General features: G+C 46.1%; 1 protein-coding gene across 8 annotated transcripts in view; it reads right to left on the bottom strand.

The window, feature by feature from the left end:
- The window catches only part of OPA1 (OPA1 mitochondrial dynamin like GTPase), an 80,985-nt gene that overhangs the window by 56,737 nt on the left and 6,511 nt on the right, over positions 1–17,737 (bottom strand). The window contains exons 5-10 of one of the 8 annotated variants that reach the window (XM_075571097.1): positions 17,614–17,721; positions 16,780–16,830; positions 15,531–15,604; positions 5,079–5,189; positions 3,967–4,020; positions 1,836–1,940 (exon numbers count right to left, since the gene is read on the bottom strand). In XM_075571097.1, the coding sequence (XP_075427212.1) occupies positions 1,836–1,940; positions 3,967–4,020; positions 5,079–5,189; positions 15,531–15,604; positions 16,780–16,830; positions 17,614–17,721 (503 nt within the window). The remainder of the gene's footprint in view (positions 1–1,835; positions 1,941–3,966; positions 4,021–5,078; positions 5,190–15,530; positions 15,605–16,779; positions 16,831–17,613; positions 17,722–17,737) is intronic. The other 7 variants (XM_075571100.1, XM_075571098.1, XM_075571099.1 and 4 more) reach the window with 7 other exon arrangements.

Here is a 17,737-nt window from a genome sequence, read left to right as displayed (position 1 = left end):
TCTATCAGTGTAATAGCGCCGATTCTGCGTTACATGTGGCGTTATTCTATCAGTGTAATAGCGCCGATTCTGCATTACATGTGGCATTATTCTATCAGTGTAATAGCGCCGATTCTGCGTTACATGTGGCGTTATTCTATCACTGTAATAGCGCTGATTCTGCGTTACATGTGGCGTTATTCTATCAGTGTAATAGCGCTGATTCTGCGTTACACGTGGCGTTATTCTATCAGTGTAATAGCGCTGATTCTGCGTTACATGTGGCGTTATTCTATCAGTGTAATAGCGCTGATTCTGCGTTACATATGGCGTTATTCTATCAGTGTAATAGCGCTGATTCTGCGTTACATGTGGCGTTATTCTATCAGTGTAATAGCGCTGATTCTGCATTACATGTGGCGTTATTCTATCAGTGTAATAGCGCTGATTCTGCGTTACATATGGACTTATTCTATCACTGTAATAGCGCTGATTCTGCGTTACATGTGGCGTTATTCTATCAGTGTAACAGCGCCGATTCTGCGTTACATGTGGCGTTATTCTATCAGTGTAATAGCGCCGATTCTGCATTACATATGGACTTATTCTATCACTGTAATAGCGCTGATTCTGCGTTACATGTGGCGTTATTCTATCAGTGTAACAGCGCCGATTCTGCATTACATGTGGCGTTATTCTATCAGTGTAATAGCGCCGATTCTGCGTTACATGTGGCGTTATTCTATCAGTGTAATAGCGCTGATTCTGCGTTACATGTGGCGTTATTCTATCAGTGTAATAGCGCCGATTCTGCGTTACATGTGGCGTTATTCTATCAGTGTAATAGCGCTGATTCTGCGTTACATGTGGCGTTATTCTATCAGTGTAATAGCGCTGATTCTGCGTTACACGTGGCGTTATTCTATCAGTGTAATAGCGCCGATTCTGCGTTACACGTGGCGTTATTCTATCAGTGTAATAGCGCTGATTCTGTGTTACATGTGGCGTTATTCTATCAGTGTAATAGCGCTGATTCTGCGTTACACGTGGCGTTATTCTATCAGTGTAATAGCGCCGATTCTGCGTTACACGTGGCGTTATTCTATCAGTGTAATAGCGCTGATTCTGCGTTACATGTGGCGTTATCACACGTTATAGAATAAAGGCCTATTTGCCTCCCTGCACACTCTCGCAGCACACACTCCCTGCACACACTCCCTGCTCACTCCCTGCACACACTCCCTGCACACTCTCGCGGCACACACTCCCTGCTCACTCCCTGCACACTCTCGCAGCACACACTCCCTGCACACACTCCCTGCACACACTCCCTGCTCACTCCCTGCACACACTCCCTGCACACACACTCGCGGCACACACACTCGCGGCACACACTCCCTGCTCACTCCCTGCACACTCTCGCGGCACACACTCCCTGCACACTCTCGCGGCACACACTCCCTGCTCACTCCCTGCACACTCTCCCTGCACACTCTCGCGGCACACACTCGCGGCACACACTCGCGGCACACACTCGCGGCACACACTCGCAGCACACACTCGCGGCACACACTCCATGCACACACTCCATGCACACACTCCATGCACACACTCCATGCACACTCTCGCCGCTAACTCAAAACCTAAAGAGCCTTCAATGCTCGGTGAGAACTGTTAGAAATTGTATGCCACAATATTAACTACTGTATTCCACTCCATCCTTCAATATAAAAGGTTTAAATTGATCCATCATTGACATCAGATCCACGATCAATGTTTAACATGTTGGGAGACAATTTTAGGTGTAACCATAAAACGTGGCATTGGCCACAAGGATAAAAGAATTGCACAGGCACCTTTAATTTCCTCTGATGAATGCCCTTGTCATCCCTTTGCAGCACCAGCTTTCGCAGCTCTTTGTTTTCTTTCTCCAGACGTTCAAGAATGCGCTGGTACTTCATCTGAAAAATAGCAACTGGGAATTGGAAGATGCTCTTCTGGCCTTTAATGCTGGTGAGACGAATCGGAAAGCCAGTGCTGGCTCCCCGTAACCTTCAGTAAGTCACTTTATCCGCCTGTGCCTCATGAACTAAAAAAGATGTATATTTTTCCAGCACAGCTGTGTAATATTGTCACCCATAACCAGTTGCGCTTAATTGCATCAGCACACGCCCTTAAAAACTTGACTTTGGGGAACTGACCACAGTCTGCAACAAGCGTAGCAGCAGACACCAGCAGCGGCAGGCACCAGCAGCGGCAGGCACCAGCAGCGGCAGGCACCAGCAGCGGCAGGCACCAGCAGCGGCAGGCACCAGCAGCGGCAGGCACCAGCAGCGGCAGGCACCAGCAGCGGCAGGCACCAGCAGCGGCAGGCACCAGCAGCGGCAGGCACCAGCAGCGGCAGGCACCAGCAGCGGCAGGCACCAGCAGCGGCAGGCACCAGCAACGGCAGACACCAGCAGCGGCAGACACCAGCAGCGGCAAGCACCAGCAGCGGCAGGCACCAGCAGCGGCAGGCACCAGCAGCGGCAGGCACCAGCAACGGCAGACACCAGCAGCGGCAGACACCAGCAGCGGCAGGCACCAGCAGCGGCAGGCACCAGCAGCGGCAGGCACCAGCAGCGGCAGGCACCAGCAGCGGCAGGCACCAGCAGCGGCAGGCACCAGCAATGGCAGACACCAGCAGCGGCAGGCACCAGCAACGGCAGGCACCAGCAACGGCAGGCACCAGCAGCGGCAGGCACCAGCAGCGGCAGGCACCAGCAGCGGCAGACACCAGCAGCGGCAGACACCAGCAGCGGCAGACACCAGCAGCGGCAGACACAAGCAGCGGCAGACACAAGCAGCGGCAGACACAAGCAGCGGCAGACACAAGCAGCGGCAGACAGTAGCTTGAGCAGCGGCAGACAGTAGCTTTATCATTTGAGGGACAGCTGATCTAAAGTGCATTTTGGGCTCTAGATCTGCCTGAATTTGCTCCAAAATGTCCACGATGTGAGTCGTTAGGTGCTGTAGCACCTCTAGAGTATCTTCTCGTCAGGCAGCCAAATACATGAACTATAGCCCTATGAATTCGTTCCATTCTTCTCTGGGGTCTTGGTCTATTCTCCAGAATACTGTAAGAAACATTGCCACGGAGCGTCTGCGCATCAATAGCGCAGCAATTACAGCCGAGCTTCCAGAACATGTATTCTGCAAATGCTGGTTCTTATAGTGCAGTCTAATTAGTGCCTGATCCCTATAGGCACCTCGTTAAGAAGGGATCTTAAATTCCGAACAGCTGTTCACCCAACTATATGACAGGTGCAATTTAATGTGTGAACGCCAAATGTTGAGCTCATTTAAATAAGGAAGAGACACGCCTCCGCTCCGCCCATTGAGTCATTAGTGTTTTGCGCCTATTTTTGGCCAACTCTAAATCAGGATCTAATTTTTAGTAGTGCAAACCACCCCTGAGTTCACACTGCGACTCCACTGTCGTTAGCCAACTTTGAGAAGAGTCATTCAGTTAAAAGGGAGTTTAATTGTGAGCTCAAACTCAGCTCCTGTGAATATATCAGTGCAATGAATAAATCTTTTTTCAGTAGAAAATATGATCTATGGCTGCTCATTGGATCACAGACATCTGTGTACTTTAAATAACTGTACAATGCATTACCGATCTGTGCCGCCAAACACACAAGAGCAGCCGCACAGTGGGCGCGCTGTACAAGAGCAGCCGCACAGTGGGCGTGCTGTACAAGAGCAGCCGCACAGTGGGCGTGCTGTACAAGAGCAGCCGCACAGTGGGCGCGCTGTACAAGAGCAGCCGCGCAGTGGGCGCGCTGTACAAGAGCAGCCGCACAGTGGGCGCGCTGTACAAGAGCAGCCGCACAGTGGGCGTGCTGTACAAGAGCAGCCGCACAGTGGGCGTGCTGTACAAGAGCAGCCGCACAGTGGGCGCGCTGTACAAGAGCAGCCGCGCAGTGGGCGCGCTGTACAAGTTACCTGGGTACGAAGAAGTTCTTCTTGAATTTGGTCAACTTTCTCTTTGTCCGACGCCTAAAAACAAGAAATGAGGAGAAATAGCTGGTTAATTTATTTGAAGATTTAACTGCTAGCTTTCTTTAACCCTTTGAATGCCGGAGGCCCCTGCAGCCCCGGTGACGGACTGAAGGGGAGAAGCCTCAGGCCTCCGTTAAGCGTAGTGACAGATCGCGTTCTGATTGTTATTGGCGAAGCTGCTACGTTCTCACGTGGCGCAGAAATGCCAGACCCCATGAGCTAGTAATTAAGCCTAAAGGGCACCCAAAGGGTAAAAATGGAGGTGTACAATACCCTGTAAAATGTATTCCTAAAAATAAATTAAATAGTTTGCAAACAGTCTTGTAAGCAATTAGCGCAAAGAGTTGCAGATTTGTACGCTGCCGTCTTCAGCTTACACACAGGACAGAAAGGTATAGGAAATCTGGTCTTAATAGATTTCCAATGCATTATTTATTATTTCATGAATCACAGTTTAACAGCACAACACAGAGGTAATCAAAATTGGACATGTAACGGACAAGCAGAAGTCACTGCCCCAAAGAGCTTACAATCTAATAATTGGTACTTGGAGAACAGAAGCAGACTGCAACGCACAGAACAAATGCTTAAAGCCTCAATAAAGCCTTCCCCGCCACCAAGCTTCTATCAGTACACGCTTTTCACTATTGCTGTTTAATGAAAAGATTCAAAAGGCTTAAGCTACGGGAAGCATTGTGTTGGCATAAATACAAATTATTATCATATTTATGAACACTGGATAGCTTTTTTGCTACAGGAATGTATAACAGCCTCTCGGTGTGAAGTTTCAGTATTACTACACAATGCACCATGTTCATTTTCATGAGAACGGTTACAATCCATGGTATGTATGGCCCCTTTAAATTATTATATGCAAGACTACAAACTGACTGAGAGCTAAAAAGAGTGAATGTCACGTTCTCCTCCATAGCTTTGTTCACCTTTTTTCTGACAGTCACTTTGGTTAACAAAGCTAAGTTCGCTTACAGCTATGCCCTCACGCTCAGGAAAGAGGATACGGCTTGTTCACCAAGCAGTGCCCTAAGAAGCATCACCTTGCGCTTTTGCTGTGAAGTGCCCGTGTTAAAGTTTCCGGCAGCCCTGCGTGCTTCCTCCTCCTGCTGCTGGATTTGCTGTTGTAATAGAATGAGTTCACCAAGCAGACCCTGCCATGAGTTTATAGAAAGAGAGACGGGATGAAGGCGGGGGACAAACAGCGATGGAAAAATAAAATTAAACAAAAAGGGGATAAAACAAAGACAGATGAGAAACAGAAATGTCTGGGAAAATGCTGCAAAAATATGTTTACAATCTAGTGACTATTGCATGTAACTGTAACCAGGAAACAGATCAATAATAAGCCGTGTGCAGTTCAAATGTTAGCTTGTAACAATCAATCAACATCCTTCAAACATGACCAAGCAAGGCATGTCCAACCACTCAGGCGGCGTTTATAGTGCCGGCGACGCCACGCGACGTTGTGTCAAAACAAATGCATTGCCGCCGTCGCGTGCGCTTATAGTAAGCACGACAAAGCGACGGCTTGGACGCGATCGCTGGAAGTCATCTCAATTTAATTTTTCCAGTGATCGCAGCCTGACGTCACCGGCGCTATAAGTGCGGCCATACAGTCGACCAATGTTGCTTTGTGGGTAACTTGCTACTTGTATGACTGCAGTGAATGCTTTAGTCCTTGATTTGCAGGTCCCCGCAGCATTGAGTTAAAGCAGCAAGGATAGAACACTATAACCTGATGGAATATAGGCATGTCTCACTGCTTGCAGTCACATCAGCAGCTATAGCATATTTCTCGCCAGCATCCCAATGCCGTGAACAGCAGAATGGTTTGTGAATCCCAGCAAGGGTTAGAATGACACTACTGATATGTCCCAAAGAAAAAAGAAAAGTAGCGCAAATCACTAACCAAATGATATTAAAATTACAGTGTTCATACAAAAATAAATGTAAAACGGAGGAAGGTAAAGGGGACGTGTGGATCTCCCCTTGCCGAAGCCGTCAGCTGATAGCCCAATGGGCACCCACAACCCGGAAGACACCGCTCGCGAAAGATCTCCTCCTGGTCACCTTCTGTCCGTGCGCAAGGTACGGGAAGGAAGGAGAGGCGAAGTGTCCCCCCCCACATAAAAATCTGAGCAGACGTGGCATAGTGAAGGGAGATAAGACTGCTTGGATTCCGCAGAGCCTGAAGGGTGAGCAGGACCACTACCAAAAAAAGTCCATTGCCACACGCTGGGAAGCTATCCACAAACGCTGTTTTATCAAGTGCTGGCTGTAAGTGCAATATTGTTCTAACCCAGTCTAATGTAATACCTTTATTGTGCCATGATCTTTTTCTCTTTTGTTTGTATCCAATATTCTGAACAAGCTGAAGATCTTTCCTTACCCTGATTAACCTCTGATACTCCAAATGGGAATGAATTTATAGAACACAAACTACATTTAATCTGTAAGTGTACGAATCTAACTTAAAGTGCTTTAATAGGCCAACAACCTTTATTGATACATTGTTGTCTTCTTTTGTATTCACCCAATTTATGTTCAACAACTGTACTTGAGTCAACACGCCGGAGGACATCTTTTGTTTTTGATATGTCCCAAAACAGTACATATTCTATGCAGCCTATCACACTTCTCTAAGTGGTACTGCAGCACTAATGGAGGTCAGTCTAAACTCATCTTATAGTTACAAAGCACACCACAATTAAAAGAAATGAGGGCACTCGGCTGACACTACTGCAGTGTGACCCTGCATCACTGCCCACCCTACATGCAAATTACCAGCGTGGGTTTCTGGGAAGAGAAGAGTAAGATACAGAGGAGCCGTTTCCATCAATGACATCCAGCTTTGGTTTTCAGGTACTAAATCTACTGGGTGCCTTCATGTGATAATCCGGCTCCTAAACACTTAGTGGCACTGCCCTGAGGAAGGTCCCGTTGGGAGGACCGAAACGTTGGCGGCCTTGTGTTACTGAATACACTTTTTTGATACCAAACCTGCAGTGTGCTGTCTCTTTTTGGCTATCAGGATCCCCTGGTCTCCATTTGTCTATATATGTCTATATATGTCTATATATGTCTATATATGTCTATATATGTCTATATATGTCTATATATGTCTATATATGTCTATATATATATATATATATATATATATACAGATGATTGTTAATATGTCCTGATATGTAAAACCATAGAATTCAAAGAGGGTGTACTTTCTTTTTCACATGATATATATATATATATATATATATATATATATATATATATATATCATGTGAAAAAGAAAGTACACCCTCTGTGAATTCTATGGTTTTACATATCAGGACATATTAACAATCATCTGTTCCTTAGCAGGTCTAAAAAATAGTTAAATACAACCTCAGATGAACAACAACATATGACATATTACACCGTGTCATGATTTAACAAAAAATAAAGCCAAAATGGGGAAGCTATGTGTGAAAAACGAAGTACACCCTTACTGCTTCCATAGGAATTAAGATGCTAAGTAGCAGACAGGTGCTGCTAATCAAATGCCCTTGATTAATTGATCATCAGCAAGTGTGACCACCTCTATAAAAGCTAAAGTTTTAGCAGTTTGCTGGTCTGGAGCATTCAGGTGTGTGTTAACACAATGCCAAGGAGGAAAGACATCAGTAATGATCATAGAGAAGCAATTGTTGCTGCCCATCAATGTGGGAAGGGTTATAAGGCCATTTCCAAACAATTTAAAGTCCATCATTCTACAGTGAGAAAGATTATTCAAAAGTGGAAAACATTCAAGATAGTTGCCAATCTTCCCAGGAGTGGACATCCCAGCAAATTCACCCCAAGGTCAGACCGTGCAATGCTCAGAGAAATTGCAAAAAAAAAAAAACAAGAGTTACATCTCAGACTCTACAGGCCTCAGTTAGCATGTTAAATGTTAAAGTTCATTACAGAACAATTAGAAAAAGACTAAACAAGTATGGTTTGTTTGGAAGGGTTGCCAGGAGAAAGCCTCTTCTCTTAAAAAGAACATGGCAGCACGGCTTAGGTTTGCAAAGTTTCATCTGAACAAACCACAAGACTTCTGGAACAATGTCCTTTGGACAGACGAGACCAAAGTGGAGGTGTTTGGCCATAATGCACAGCGCCATGTTTGGCGAAAACCAAACACAGCATATCAGCACAAACACCTCATACCAACTGTCAAGCATGGTGGAGGAGGGGTGATGATTTTGGCTTCTTTTGCAGCCACAGGCCCTGGGAACCTTGCAGTCATTGAGTCGACCATGAACTCCTCTGTATACCAAAGTATTCTAGAGTCAAATGTGAGGCCATCTGTCCGACAGCTAATGCTTGGCTGAAATTGGGTCATGCAACAGGACAATGATCCCAAGCACACCAGCAAATCTACAACAGAATGGCTGAAAAAGAAAAGAATCAAGGTGTTGCAATGGCCCAGTCAAAGTCCAGACCTCAACCCGATTGAAATGCTGTGGCTGGACCTTAAGAGAACTGTGCATAAACAAAGGCCCACAAACCTCAATGAACTGAAGCAACGTTATAAAGAAGAGTGGGCCAAAATTCCTCCACAACGATGTGAGACTGATAAAGTCATACAGAAAACGATTACTTCAAGTTATTGCTGCTAAAGGTGGTTCTACAAGCTATTGAATCATAAGGTGTACTTAGTTTTTCACACACGGCTTCTCCATTTTGGCTTTATTTTTGTTAAATAAATCATGACACGGTGTAATATGTCCTGTGTTGTTTGTTGTTCATCTGAAGTTGTATTTACCTAACTTTAAGACCTCTTAAGGAACAGATGATTGTTATTATGTCCTGATATGTAAAACCATAGAATTCAAAGAGGGTGTACTTTCTTTTTCACACCACTATATATATCTATATCGCTTAGCACACACAAATATTCCAGAAAATCCTGATGCTTGTCCCATAAAAAAACAACAGTTGTAGTTACCAGAGATAGAATATATATATATATATTGCAGAATAAATTAGTTCTTCAGTATTCGGTGACACCTTTTTTATTGGACTAACAATTTATGTCATAGGACAAGCTTTCGAGAGTTAGCCTCTCTTCTTCAGGTCGGCAATACTGATATACAAAGGAATCTATGGCTAAAACAGTGTGGAGAGAGGAAAAAACAAAAAAAAACAACAGATATTTACTGTAGATAAGGTAGGGTGTTAAGTGTTTGAAGCCAGGGGACAGTGTCAAAGGAAGGTGGGGAGGGGAAGGGATGCTGGGGGGGGGGGGGGGGGGGTAGAGAAAGTGTGGATAAGAATAGAGGCAAGCAGGATAATTACAAGCAATTTTGATAGGGTGTGAGAAAACCCATGTCCGCATTAAGTCCTTTGGTTTTGGTGATATATCTCTATCTGTTAGTGCAAAGATACAAATATAAATATAATGCACACAATAAGTGCTTAGATACAAACTAATATGTATGCATATAAAAATGTAAGATTAATCGAAAGTGCAGTGAAGGAATCCACAGTATATACACAAATATACAGAGTGGATAATGTTATTTTGAGTGATACGTTTTATTATTAATAATAATAATAAAACCCCTAGCAGTAGTGTGCCGGACATAGCCGTGTGAGCACACTTTGCACGTGGCACCGTGGCAGTCATGCTTTAGAAGTGCCGGTGCAGTCGGGTTTCGTCCTGGCCTCATGTTCTGTTCAGTGCCAGACATTGCTTAGTCTGGGAAGAGACCCGCGCTGTTGCAGGTTAATTACAATGCTTTGAGCTGTATGGGAATATAAAATGGCAGGCAGCGATATTGGCAGAGTGTAACACATTTATACGGTCATAGCTCCCTCGATCAGCGTGAGCACACGAAAATATCTGTGGACTTCAATGACGGAGATAGCGCACCGATCGGCACCTTCACAGTTTGATAAACAACAAGGTAAACACCTTATAGATAATAATAACTGTGGTGTACAAGGCCGTAGTGGATGTAGGATATAAAAGAGTACATACGTTCTATGTAGAATATATAGTATTCATCCAGTAGTGATGAAGTGATGAAATATTAGAGTCCATGTTAGAAAAACACAAGAACTTTAATAGTACATTTAAAAAATCCTCATAGACTCAACACAAGAATAAGACGACGATACATAAGTACATGGCACGTGCACACAGAATACAGTGTAACAAAAGAAGAAAATAAGAAAGTCCTTTCTCCCTCAAGGACTAGATCTGTTAACAATGTAGATCCAGTATATATCGCTGCAGTGTAGTATAGCAGTCTAGTAGGATACAGGAGAGAGCAGCTACTCTCCTGTATCCCTAACAGCTGTGTCCTACTAGACTGCCACTCTCACTACTGGATGAATCTTATACTATATTAGTGAAAGCACTGTATGTTTGCCTGCCTGCCTGGATGTCCGGTGTCCCTAGGGGAAATCTCATTGGTCCCTTGGCCCGCCCGCCCCCGCACACCTCTCATTGGCCTGAGGCGGAGTGACGGGCCAAAGGACACACAGGGACACACACACACACACAGGGGGACACACACACACACACACACACACATTGATACACACACACACAGGGAACACAGGGACACACACACACAGGGGGGGGGGACACACACAGGGACACACACACACACACACACAGGGACACACACACACACACACAGGGACACACACACACAGTGACAGACACACACACAGTGACACACACACACACACAGTGACACACACACACACACACACACACACACTGTTACATACATTAGCGGGGCTCACAGTGTTAGCAGCACCCGCGCGCACCTCCTCTCCCCGTGTCTCCCGCGCTTTCACCCTGACCCCCCCCCCCCTCTCCCCCGGCGCCGCTACAGTCAGCGGGACACACACACTATTATTACCCCTTCAGCGCCCCCCCCCCCACCCAGTGTCAGCGGCCGTGCGAGACCCCCCTTCTATATCTCCCACCTCTCCCCCCCACACATATACATGCCCCCCCCTCCCCGGCGCTACAACTCACCCCTCCCCGGCGGGGGAACAGCCAGTGGCCAGGCAGGCTGCCTCGCGGCGCCGAGTGCCCAAGATGGCGGTGCCCGGGACACAGCGGGGGAGCGGCCACAACACGCTGCCTCCCGCCTCAGATCCACGTGGGACCTGCCGGATGGGTGAGTGAGCGGCCTTCACCTCCCCCCCCGGCGCCGCTACAGTCAGCGGGGGAGCGAGCGAGCGCCCGGGACACAGCGGGAGAGCGGCCACAACACGCTGCCTCCCGCCTCACATCCACGTGGGACCTGCCGGACGGGTGAGTGAGCGGCCTTCACCTCCCCTCACCCCCCATCACCTCCCCTCACCCCCTTTCACCTCCCCTCACTCCACTTCTCCCTTCCACCCCCCTTCACCTCCCCATTTACCACCCCCCCTTCACCTCCCCATTTACCACCCCCCCCTTCACCACCCCCCCTTCACCTCCCCTCCACACCCCCCCTTCACCTCCCTTCCACTCCCCCCCTTCACCTCCCCTCCACCCCCCCTTCACCTCCCCTCCACCCCCCCACCTTCACCTCCCCTCCACCCCCCCCCTTCACCTCCCCTCCACCCCGCCCCCCCTTCCCACCGCCTCCCCCCCTTCCCACCGCCTCCCCCCCTTCCCACTGCTCCCCCCCCCCTTCCCACCGCCTCCCCCCCCCTTCCCTCCACCTCCCCCCCCCCTTCCCTCCACCTTCCCACCGCCTCCCCCCACCCCCTTCCCACCGCCTCCCCCCACCGCCTCCCCCCCTTCCCACCGCCTCCCACCGCCTCCCCCCCCCTTCCCACCGCCTCCCCCCCCCCTTCCCACCGCCTCCCCCCCCCTTCCCACCGCCTCCCCCCCCCCCCTTCCCACCGCCTCCCCCCCCCTTCCCACCGCCTCCCTCCCCCCCGCCTCCCCCCCCCTTCCCACCGCCTCCCACCCCCCTGTATACCAAAGCCGTCCATTATCCCTGATAACGTTCCATGAATATCCTTCAAAGTTATCACATTCAGAACAAAATAGACAATAGAAAGACAGGCCTTCAAGCATCAGCCATATGCAGTAAACTTGTGAGCTGTATAAACTTCCGTGCAACTACAGATCAGCATCCCATGAAGGAACAGAAAGATCAGCTTTCCCACAACACTGATCATGTCCCTTACATGCGGTTTCCCATCATCACGCAAAACACATGGTAACAAAACACCACGCAATCCACTCTAATAGTAAAACGCTGCATTGCATGCCAAGCACCGTGTAATTTACCAATGATCGGAAACACAAGGGATACTTACCTGAAACCCAATTCCAAAGGCACAATGTTCAACTTCAGGATAAAGAAACGACGCACGGGAAAACATCTCAATTCCCCGTTAATAAAACCGAGCCGCAGAGTTTGTGCAGCACAAGGCAGCGCTAATTCTGCAGCAAGTCACCTAGCAGAACGTCCCTCTGAACCTGCCCTCCCTTACTTGTGAGTGAAACGAGAGCATAAAAACATATAGTTTGCTCTTGACAAATCAGAAGCATTATTGAATGTATACTGTATCATATAGAACATTTATGGCAATCCTTCAATATTACAATGAGTAGCTGTGCCAACATTAATTAGGAAACAGAAAGGGAATCCCTGTAGGCGCAATTTCAGGAATTCTAAAAACAACTTGTACTTAAATAACACACACACACACACACACACACGTGAGACAGTGAATATATGTAGACGTATCTGTACCGTGTTAGCCGAGCTTAATAATCAAAAACGAAGAGACGATACCGTTCTGTGGCTAATGAAATGCTTTTATTTGTGCGAGCTTTCGAGATACACGGATCTATCTCCTCTTCCAGTGATGTTACACTGGATAAAGCCAAAATTATTTACTTTCAAACAGGACAGCTGGAATGTCATCTGTGGGTGATGCCTACCCCTCCCCCCTGTGCGATTTATGACTCAAGATGTAAAATGGTCCCTGAATGTTAGTGAGGTGTGTGTGTGTGTAAATATTAATTTATAAAGCGCTCGCATTGTATATAGCACTATACAAAAGGTGTGTGTAGAGGGGGAGTGTATAAAGTGTGGGAGCTTTATAAATTAATATTTACACACACACATCACAAGCATTCAGGGACCATTTAACACCCAAGGCATGTAATATAGTCCTCGCGCATGCGCTACCGTGCGCGCACGTCAATCATAATTGCAGGGTATGAGCCTGCAGTTGCTATACTTCCGGTGCGCGCGCATGGTCGCGAGTGGTGGCGCGGCAGACCAGGGAAAATACAATAAAATTGTATTTTCGTGCTGCAGCCACGCCGCAAACCAATCACAGCGCGGCCTAATGCTGTGACGTCAGAGTCACGCCCCCTAACCACGCCCGTCACCGATTGTACCCTAGCAACTAAACATGCACGCCACGTGCAACTCCGTGCGCGCCCGCACACACAGCAACAAGGACTATATTACACGCCTAAGTGTCATAAATCGCACACTGCACAGGGTGGGGGGGGGGGGGGGTAGTTTTAACAACTCTAGCCATAAATCGCATCTACACATGGAGGAGGGATAAACACAGATAACATTCCAAGAGACACTGTTTTTAAGTAAACCCGTTGCTTGCTTTATTCATTGTAACACCGCTGGAAGGTCAGATCAGTGTATCTCGAAAGCTGCACAAATAAAAGCATTTCGTTAGCCACAGAATGGTATCGTCTATTCATTTTTGATTATATATTCAGTTAGGTATGGAAATAATTGGACACTAACACAATTTTCACAATGGATTTGAAATGAAACAACCGAGATGCAATAGAAGTGCAGACTTTCAGCTTTAATTGAAGGGGTTGAACAAAAATATCGTATGAAACGTTTAGGAATTGCAACCATTTTCATACACAGTCCCCTTATTTCAGGGGCTCAAATGTAATTGGACAAATTAACACAATCATAAATAAAATGTTCATTTTTAATACTTTGTCGAGAATCCTTTCCAGGCAATGACTGCTTGAAGTCTGGAACGCATGGACATCACCAAACGCTGGGTTTCCTCCTTTGTGATGCTTTGCCAGGTCTTTACTGCAGCTGTCTTCAGTTGTTGTTTGTTTGTGGGTCTTTCTGCCTTAAGTTATGTCTAACTGTCTAACTCAAGTGAAATGCATGCTCAATCGGGTTGAGATCAGGTGATTGACTTGGCCATTGTAGAATATTCCACTTCTTTGCCTTAAAAAACTCCTGGGTTGCTTTCTCAGTATGTTTTGGGTTATTGTCCATCTGTAAAGTGAAGCGCCGTCCAATCAACTTCGCTGGATTTGGTTGAATCTGAGCAGACAATATATCCCTATACACTTCAGAATTCATCCGGCTGCTTCTGTCTTCTGTCACATCATCAATAAACACTAGTGACCCAGAGCCATTGTAAGCCATGCATGCCCATCCCATCACACTGCCTCCACCGTGTTTTACAGATGATGTGGTATGCTTCGGATCATGACCCGTTCCAAGCCTTCTCTATACTTTTTATCTTCCCATCATTCTGGTACAGTGATCTTAGTTTCATCTGTCCAAAGAATGCAGTTCCAGAACTGGGCTGGCTTTTTTAGATATTGTTTGGCAAAGTCTAATCTGGCCTTTCTATTCTTGAGGCTTGTGAATGGTTTGCACCTTGTGGTGAACCCACTGTATTTGCTCTCGTGAAGTCTTCTCTTTATGGTAGACTTGGATAATGATATGCCTATCTCCTGGAGAGTGTTCTTCACTTGGCTGGATGTTGTGAAGGGGTTTTTCTTTACTATGGAAAGGATCCAACGATCATCCACCACTGTTGTCTACCGTGGACGTCGAGGCCATTTTGTGTTGCAGAGCTCAGCAGTGCGTTTCTTTTTTCTCAGAATGTACCAAACTGTTGATTTGGCCACTCCTAATGTTCCTGCTATCTCTCTGATGGATTTTCTTTTTTTTTTGCAGCCTAAGGATGCCCTGTTTCACTTGCATTGAGAGCTCCTTTGACCGCATGTTGTGGGTTCACAGCAACAGCTTCCAAATGCGAATGCCACACCTGGAATCAACTCCATACCTTTTACCTACTTAATTGATGATGAAATAACGAAGGAATAGCCCACACCTGTCCATGAAACAGCTTTTGAGTCAATTGACCAATTCGTTTTGGTCCATTGAAAAAGAGGGGGCTACATATTAAAGAGACGTAATTCCTAAACCCTTCCTCCAATTTGGATGTGAATACCCTCACATTAAAGCTGATAGACTGCACTTTAAGCCCATATTCATTATTTAACTGTAACTTGGATTTATTTTGGTACACAGCCAAAATAACAAAACTTGTATCATTGTCCAATTATTTCCGGACCCGTGTGTGTGTGTGTGTGTGTATGTGTGTGTGTGTGTGTGTGTATGTATATATATATATATCTATGTGGGTGTGTGTGTGTGTGCGTGTGTGTGTGTGTGTTCCGGTGCATGACATCTCACCTTCTTGTATTGTTTTTCCGCACTGTCAAACCCTTGGCCGTCTGCAGCTTTGAACGCTGTCTCCTCTCCTGAGCCTATCACAGAAACAGACCACAATACCCATAATCATGTTACAAGTCCGCTTAACATACAGCTCAACCCCACAAATTACAAAACTAGCAACACGACACAGAGGCTTCTCAGTTTCTCAGCTCTTTGGCTGATGGGAGAGTCTCCAACGTACAGCATTGCATTGCAGGCATTTAATTCCCAACAGGAAGGTACAGTCGGGTAGAATCAAGTACATATCCAATGATGGAAAGACATGAAATGATAACACTGTCAATGACATAAAACAGGCTATTGATCAAGGCTTCCCTTCTATAAACAGCCAATGTAACTTCCAATGAAACCAGGACTCCGGCACTTGTACAGAAATGGGGGCATTAGCAGTGCTCAGTACTTGTACAGAAATGGGGGCATTAGCAGTGCTCAGTACTTGTACAGAAGTGGGGGCATTAGCAGTGCTCAGTACTTGTACAGAAGTGGGGGCATTAGCAGTGCTCAGTACTTGTACAGAAATGGGGGCATTAGCAGTGCTCAGTACTTGTACAGAAGTGGGGGCATTAGCAGTGCTCAGTACTTGTACAGAAGTGGGGGCATTAGCAGTGCTCAGTACTTGTACAGAAGTGGGGGCATTAGCAGTGCTCAGTACTTGTACAGAAGTGGGGGCATTAGCAGTGCTCAGTACTTGTACAGAAGTGGGGGCATTAGCAGTGCTCAGTACTTGTACAGAAATGGGGGCATTAGCAGTGCTCAGTACTTGTACAGAAGTGGGGGCATTAGCAGTGCTCAGTACTTGTACAGAAGTGGGGGCATTAGCAGTGCTCAGTACTTGTACAGAAGTGGGGGCATTAGCAGTGCTCAGTACTTGTACAGAAGTGGGGGCATTAGCAGTGCTCAGTACTTGTACAGAAGTGGGGGCATTAGCAGTGCTCAGTACTTGTACAGAAGTGGGGGCATTAGCAGTGCTCAGTACTTGTACAGAAGTGGGGGCATTAGCAGTGCTCAGTACTTGTACAGAAGTGGGGGCATTAGCAGTGCTCAGTACTTGTACAGAAGTGGGGGCATTAGCAGTGCTCAGTACTTGTACAGAAATGGGGGCATTAGCAGTGCTCAGTACTTGCTGGCAAACTACAATATTTTGGAAGGTTGTATTCTGATTATTACTGAGAATATGTTAACATGACAGAAAGTGCATTTTACACACCTAATAGAAGCAGATCGGAAGCTCCTATGACTTCACTAACCAAATTGTGACCTGTGAAAAATCAGCAAAACAAGGGAAATAAAAATATTGTGAACTGTGAAAGCGAAGGTTATCAACCCCACTCCGGAAAAGGAACCCCCAGCCCCGGGAAAGGGAACCCCATCATTTTATATTTTTAGAGTGTTTATATTTGTACTTTAACAACACAATGAAAGTGACAGATGCATAAAAAAAATATCACCAACTGAAATATACCAAATACATTAATGTATGATTTTGTTCAATTAAATTTACCTTTAGCAAGACTTACCAGCTGATAACTCTCTAGAATGCCAAATATTAAAGCAGCAATCCATCCAGAAGTCTATGTGAGTCCAACTCATATCATGTTAGTATCTTCCCTGAGCATGTAATGCTCTTTAAAAATAATGTTTTTCTAGTTTAAAAAAAAACAAAAAAAACCTGATTTTCTTCATCTCTAGCTACTAATGGGAACCTCTGGACTGCACGGAGCTCTGGGACAGGCTGCATTTAACCTCCTGGACACTTCCTACTCTAAACGCTTATATCTCTCCTAAACAAAGCATCACATGCAATGTAAAAAAACTTTGGAAAGGACAAGAGATCCCTTAAAGTAATAATAATAAATAAAATGGTGATCAGAGCTTTTAAGGCAAATATATATCTTAACTATTGTGTCAGGTTTAAGAAGATTGTATAAAGAGTCTACAAGTAATTATAACCAGTAATATACATGTATTTACTAACAACCCTTTCCTGCTGGGAGATGAAAGCAGTCACAGAGAAGGGCTGAAAACACAGATATTTCCTCACCTGGGGAGAACCATCCCTTCAATAAATGAAAACTTTCCCCTAGCTTCTCAAAGTCAGGCAGTAGTTTGGCCAGCTCCTCCACATCAGGGAGAGCTTTGCTAAATATATCTGTAGAGAAAGCAAT

This window comes from Ascaphus truei, chromosome 14 (genome assembly GCF_040206685.1).
Source record: "Ascaphus truei isolate aAscTru1 chromosome 14, aAscTru1.hap1, whole genome shotgun sequence".
Taxonomy (NCBI): domain Eukaryota; kingdom Metazoa; phylum Chordata; class Amphibia; order Anura; family Ascaphidae; genus Ascaphus; species Ascaphus truei.
The sequence above is the reverse complement of the archived record's forward strand: the minus strand, read 5'-3'. Positions and strand labels throughout refer to the sequence as shown.